Source organism: Sinocyclocheilus rhinocerous, unplaced genomic scaffold (assembly GCF_001515625.1).
Source record: "Sinocyclocheilus rhinocerous isolate Xijiao unplaced genomic scaffold, SAMN03320098_v1.1 scaffold1606, whole genome shotgun sequence".
Classification (NCBI taxonomy): domain Eukaryota; kingdom Metazoa; phylum Chordata; class Actinopteri; order Cypriniformes; family Cyprinidae; genus Sinocyclocheilus; species Sinocyclocheilus rhinocerous.
The window spans coordinates 564531-571111 of record NW_015628313.1 but is presented as its reverse complement, the minus strand read 5'-3'; the positions used below and the strand labels follow the sequence as shown (position 1 = coordinate 571111).

The window sequence follows — 6581 nt, the reverse complement described above, 5'->3', positions numbered from 1 at the left end:
AAAAGTTTGTTGTCATTTGGAAGTGTGTAGGCCTTCTTGCATTATTATGCTGTTACATTATGATTATATATTCAGTGGTATAAAATGGTCTTTAAAATGACAATAATATCGCTTATCGCAATTATTTCTGGGGCAATATATCGCACAACAAAAAGTTGTTATCATGACAGGCCTACTTGGAGCTTGTCTTTAAATACTGAAAATAAATATTTGTTGACAGTAGGCACTATGAAACAAACAGCATAGTTATAATAAAGGACATGCTTAGAAAAACCACTTGGGGACAGTATGGTTTATTGCATAACTTGACAGTATTTTTGACCTAGATGTCACCTGTAGCTGCACAAAGAGGAACTGACATGGAATGTTGTTCTGTTTTAAATAGGGCAGGTATCTTACTGTCTGTTCTGTTCTTATGCATAATGTGGAATCTATTTTTTTTAATCGCAGCATACTTGGCACCAGGTTTGAAGCTGAAGAGTAGTTTATAATATACACTACTGTTGAAAAGTTTGGGGTCAGTTTTTTTTATTGTTTAGAAATTAATACCTTTATTTAGGAAGCATAGATTAAATTGATCAAAAGTGACTGTGAAGACAGTTATAATGTTACAAAAGGTTTATATTTCAAATAAATTCTGAATCCTGAAAAATATGATTTCCACAAAAATACTAAGCAGCACAACTGTTTTCAAATGGAGTAATAGCTGCTGAAAATTCAGTAAAAAATGTTTTTTTAATAGAAAACAGTTGTAGTTATATTTCTGTTTTGTATGACTGTATTTTTGATAAAATAAATGCAGCCTTGGTGAAATTCTTTAAAAAACATTAATTTGTTTAAACATTAATCTTACTGACTCTAAACTTGAATGGTAGTGTAAATTTAGAACAAAAAGTTTAGCAGAGTGAGCCACAGCAGTAGACTGATAGACTATAGAAAAATGTGTATAGAGTGATAATCAGAAGTCCTGTACTCCCTCCATGTTGAACTGAAGGCATCTGTTTCTATTTGACTTTTGCCAAAAAAAAACTCTTCGTAACAACTTTTCATATCATAGACTTCATATTAATTTTAACATAATCTTCGTTAGACTGGCCCCATCCATCACTGCTTTTAAAACCTATCTAAGAAATATCTAATCTCCCTGGCTTTTATCATTACTTAAGTTATGTTATTTTGGGACTCTTCTCTTGTATTAAGTTGATTGTCTATTGCTTGTTTTTCTCAATCATTTCTCTATCTTGTTCCCTTTTAATTCAGTGGTATACTTTTATTCATTGTACAGCACGTTGCTAAACCTCGGTTGTGTTTAAATGTGCTCTATAAATAAACATTGATTGATAATGTCTAGTATGTCTCTGTGTTTGCAATGATGTGAAATAAGCAGGTGTTGATGTTTGTTTATATCAGAGCATCTCAGTCATCTAGACGCAGACCCTCATGAATGTGCGCTATGGGTGCTGCTGAAGAAAACCTGCTCTGCCGACCGAGCCATGAGACAGCAGGCGGTGCAGGAACTGGCCCAGAATCACCACTGGCAGGGTGAGAGATGGCAGCACACTTCTGTCTTATTCAAACTTTCCTCGTTATTATAAAATGTCAAGATTTACTGACTTTACTGAAAACTCATGTTGTTCTTGGTCAGCAAAACCTATTTCTATTGCGCAGACCCCTTTGCCCACCAGAGAATAAGCGCATCACTATAACTCTGTGAGCTCTGAATGGTCTTTTGTCCTGTCCATCACAGATTACCAGTACCAGACTGCAGCACAGGTGATAGATCAGCGTACAGCTGTGGCTCTCGCCCGCATACCTAACGTGGACCTGCGCTTCTTTCTCCCTCCTCCTCCACTGCCGCACACTGAAGATGTGGGTAGATATTGTTCAGACAATAGCCAAATTGAATTGCTGTGTAATGTCAGTTACTTGTGCTAATGTTTTGTGCGTGTACAGGATATATCAATAGAAGATGGGCTTAGGCAGTTACTGGCATCTCTGCCCCAGTCGGAGGTGGATCAGTGTGTGCAGTACTTCACCTCTCTGGCACTAAGAGAGAGCAGCCAATCGCTAGCCTCTCAACGGGTGAGACATACACACACTAAAGCTATAGAGTGCAAAAGTTGAGTTCCAGAAATAAAAATTCTTTTCTTTTTCTTCATAGTTTGTTTAACAATAACTTAAAAATCTTTTAACTATGAGCTACAAGGTTGTTAATCAATGGAATATGCTTCTGTTGAGGTCATCTGCCCAACTTATTTTTCAACTTATTTATTTTAAATAATCATTCAGCACAGAATTCCTGGTGAAAAACTGCATTATCCATGATTCTGCACAGAGATCTCCACCAATTAGAAAATCAAAACAAACAAATCATGCCAAAAGAACACTTTAGCGCCCACCCGCTCCTATGAAGCACTGCAAATAACATCACTGATTCTGAATAACAAATCATGTAAAATAATCCCTACGCTCTCAAACTACCTAAATATTTGTGTGTGTGTGTATTATATATATCCTTCAGAAATTATTCTTTCGAATACTGTTTTGCTTCAAATCAAAGTTTGTAATGTAACAAGTCATTTTTAAAATCCCTATGGGGAAAACGCTTTTGAAATCAAGAATGCTGAAAAAGTGTATGGGCACTATTGTACTTCATTTAATCACATTTATATCCATATAAAAGTGCCACTGTGTTAGCTGTGCATTTTGGTCTGTGATTCTAGGGAGGGCTTTGGTGTTTTGGAGGAAATGGGTTGCCCTATGCCCAAAGTCTGACTTCCACCCCCTCTGAGAAGGTGGAGACGTTCTGCCTGCAGGCCCTGGTGCAGCACTCAAAGGTGAAGATTTACAAACTCTGCAAAGTGACATGTATTTGTGTAGCAAGGAAGTAAGCAATGATCAAAGAAGACAGGATGCTTGGGTGTGTTGAGTGATGTTTTGTTGATATTCTTGATGTGTACCTTCAGTTGATCAGTTTTAATCAAGAATTTGTTCATTGTTGGTAATCAACTAATCCATTCAAAGCATTTGAGTGTTCTTTGTTCACAGGTCCACAGTCATTGTGTTCACATTGTTGCTAATGGAGGACTGCAGCTCTTGCAAAGAGTCTACCAGCTTCGCAGAGACTCTCCAAAAATTCAGCGCAACATTGTGCGAATTATTGGAAATCTCGCCCTGAATGAGAGCTTGCACACAGCCATAGTACAGTCAGGTTAGCTTTGTACTTTAGAATAACTGATTCATGAATTAGATTTTGTGTTGAAAAAGAGTAGTTCTTTATTCTCTTTTGTGGTTGACCTTTAGGTTGGGTGTCTGTCCTGGCTGAGATGATCCAGTCACCATACATCATGCAGGCATCTCATGCTGCCCGTGCTTTAGCCAATTTGGACAGAGAAGCTGTACGACAGAAGTACCAGGATGGTGTTTACATATTGCACCCACAATGCCGCACAAAGTATGCATGCTTATTTGAACTTCCTCTTATGCTCACCATGTCTGCATTTATTTGATCAAAAATACAGTAAAACCATAATATTCAGAAATATTTAAAATAAAAGTTTTTTTTCCTGTGATGGCAAAGCTGAATTTTCAACAGCCATTACTCCAGTCTTCAGTGCCACATGATCCTTAAGAAATCATTCTGATACGCTGATTTGCTGCTCCAGAAACATCTTATTATCAGTGTTCAAAACAATTGGGCTGCTTAATATTTTTGGGGAAACCGTGGTACATTTTTACTTTAGATTCTTTGATGAATAGAAAGTTTAAAAGAACAGCATTTTATTTGGAATATAAATCTGTTAAAGACATTATAAATGTCTTTACTCATTTTTGATCCATTTAATGTATCTTTGCCAAATATGTCGGAAAATGTATTTTGTTTAGTGAGGATTAATCATGTTTTCCATTCTTTATATTCAGCCAGCCAATCAAAGCTGATGTTCTCTTCGTGCACGGCCTCTTGGGAGCAGCTTTTAAAACATGGCGTCAAAAGGATCTTGACGTGAAGGATGATGACAAGGTGGAAGGGGTTCCAGAGGACTACACTGAATGCTGGCCCAAGGTCAGATTTTTTTTATTTTTTAAAAAGCTTATGAGTAAATTCACAGTTACCCAAATATTATTTGCAATAAAATGGCATTACAGGGCCTTAGAGCTATTCTGAAAGTCTGAGCGAAGTCTAAAGTCAGCAATTCAACTTTTTTTTTTTTTTGTATTTTCCGCAGTCTTGGTTGGCTGCAGACTGTCCAAACCTCAGAATCCTGTCGGTTGAGTATGACACCCATTTAAGTGATTGGAAGGCAAAATGTCCTGCTGAAAACCAAAGGTAAACAGTCCATTTTCAGTGATGTGCAGTCCTAAATTATCTGATTAACACAATGTAGCATACCTGATATCTATGTTTTTCTTTGCTTTTTGTGCTATACAGGAAGTCCTTGGCCTACAGGAGTCAGGAACTGCTGAGGAAATTGAAGGATGCAGGTGTAGGGGAAAGGCCTGTGGTCTGGGTAGCCCACAGTATGGGAGGTTAGTCCATGGTGGGTCTTAGAATAACCAGCACCCAACTATAAGAGTCATTTTCTAAATCGTCCTACATCATATTTGTGTACCTGTCTGAATTATTTGCAATACAGTAGTTTCTTACAAATCATATTGCAATTGCTATTGAACTGATAAACATATAGCAATTTATATTGTGACTGCTTATATATAACAGAACAAAAATAGCATTTTCAACAGGGAGTTTAATATAAATTTTAGAGGTTTAATTATCTCACAAGGCCATATTGTGATTTCAGTATTTTAATCAATTTTGCAGCCCTGTTTGTAGCTAAAAAAGCCAAGTAATTTGAAGACTGTTAGAGTAACTCTTAATCATAACTTGTGTCACAGGTTTACTTGTGAAAAAGATGCTCTTAGATGCCTCTAAAGATCCTGATCTCAGTCCGCTGATCAAGAACACGAAGGGAATTCTGTTCTACAGCGTTCCTCATCACGGCACGTTTATGGCAGGGTATTCTGTAAATGTCCGATATTTCCTTTTTCCCTCCATTGAAGTAAAAGAACTATGTAGAGGTATAATGTGATTTCTTTTTCCCCCCTAAATATTAATATATTCATTTCTCCTGATAAGATTAAGATTGATCCTCAATCTCATTTACACATCATTTTTCTGTTCATCTGTTTCGACGCAGACTCTCCAGCGTTACGGGACTTGAATGAAAATTTCCTGAACATTACAAAGGAACAAGAGTTCAAGGTCCTTAGCTTTGCAGAAACTCTACCAACCTCCATTGGGCCGATGCTCAAAATATTGGTAGTTCCATCTCAGTCAGCAGGTAGGTCAGAATAATTCAACAACAAGCAGCATCATGATGTATCGTTCTTACATAAAAATGGGCAGTTTTGGGTACCTGGTATCGGAAAACATACATTCTCGTTTTTCTCTTTCAGATCTGGGTATTGGGGACCTCATCCAGGTGGACGTTGATCACCTCAACATCTGCAAGCCAGAAAAAAAGGACTCATTTCTCTATAAACGTACTTTACAGTTTATTCAAGATGCTCTTAGAGGACAGAGAATTTAGTGAACCCTAAAGTTCACACTCCAAAACCCGGTCTCTTGCCATTTCATTTCATTGCCTCTTGAGGATTCAACCATTACATTCTAAAGGATAATGTTAACTATGAATGAAAGGAAGTTCTAAAATTGCATCTGGATTGTTCTTTTCACGTTTTTTAATTCTTGCCAATATGAATATGCTTTTTGTTAAAACCTCTGAGTTTAACTTTTAATGCCCACTTCACCGTTGCCTTGTACTGTATTTAATTTCAGTAATTTGGAATGAGCACTTTTTGAAATTTATTTTAACTGGAAGCTATAACAATAGAAATGAGCATCAAGTCTATTATATTTCAAATGTCAACCATTTATAGAAAGTCCGTTTTATTTACATAATCTATTTTTCTTTGAAGAAACTGAAAACTAGCCTTTTTTTCTTAACTCACCAGCCTTCTTTGTATCCCTACCTCAGACACACAGATTGGTACTGATGTTGGCTGTAATTTGCCACTATTTTTGTACTAATGGATTAATTGTAGTACTTGCATAGGACCATTCTACTTTTATATTAATGCTGAGTATGTACAAGACACAATTATTGCCAAATCTGTATCACACTTAATAAAGATGTGTATCCTAACTTTATATTCCATTTCAGTCATGTACTTTTACTATACTGCAGCTTTTTTTCAGAGCAACTGTGCGCTTCAGGCCAGCAGAGTGCAGTAGAGCGCACAGATCAAACTTTAGTCAGTTAGTAGAGGAAGACCATAGACAGTGAAGGTATGCCTTGGCAGGATGTGTCAAGGAAGAGGAAAGATAGGAGTAATAGCTCTGGAAGTTCAAGTTTAGGGTTGGAGGTGAGTGACGTGAGCAAAAAAACAAAGGCTGCAAAGTCAAGCGTGAGGGTGGATGAAGAAATGGAATGGAAAGTAATGGTAACATTCAAAAGAGAAGGGGTACATTTTCATCCATTAAAGTTGACAAAAGCTATTGAAAAAGAAATGGGAAAAATAAA

At 36.9% G+C, this 6581-nt stretch overlaps 1 protein-coding gene across 2 annotated transcripts in view; it reads left to right on the top strand.

Moving 5' to 3' along the window:
- serac1 (serine active site containing 1) overlaps positions 1-6189 on the top strand; it is an 8999-nt gene extending 2810 nt beyond the window's left edge. For both annotated transcript variants that reach the window (XM_016548792.1, XM_016548791.1), the window contains exons 5-16: positions 1411-1542; positions 1748-1869; positions 1954-2082; positions 2724-2837; positions 3049-3211; positions 3304-3454; positions 3922-4063; positions 4227-4327; positions 4430-4527; positions 4894-5076; positions 5196-5339; positions 5455-6189. In XM_016548792.1, the coding sequence (XP_016404278.1) occupies positions 1411-1542; positions 1748-1869; positions 1954-2082; positions 2724-2837; positions 3049-3211; positions 3304-3454; positions 3922-4063; positions 4227-4327; positions 4430-4527; positions 4894-5076; positions 5196-5339; positions 5455-5588 (1613 nt within the window). In that variant the 3' untranslated portion in view covers positions 5589-6189. The remainder of the gene's footprint in view (positions 1-1410; positions 1543-1747; positions 1870-1953; positions 2083-2723; positions 2838-3048; positions 3212-3303; positions 3455-3921; positions 4064-4226; positions 4328-4429; positions 4528-4893; positions 5077-5195; positions 5340-5454) is intronic.
- Positions 6190-6581: the final 392 nt, after the last annotated feature.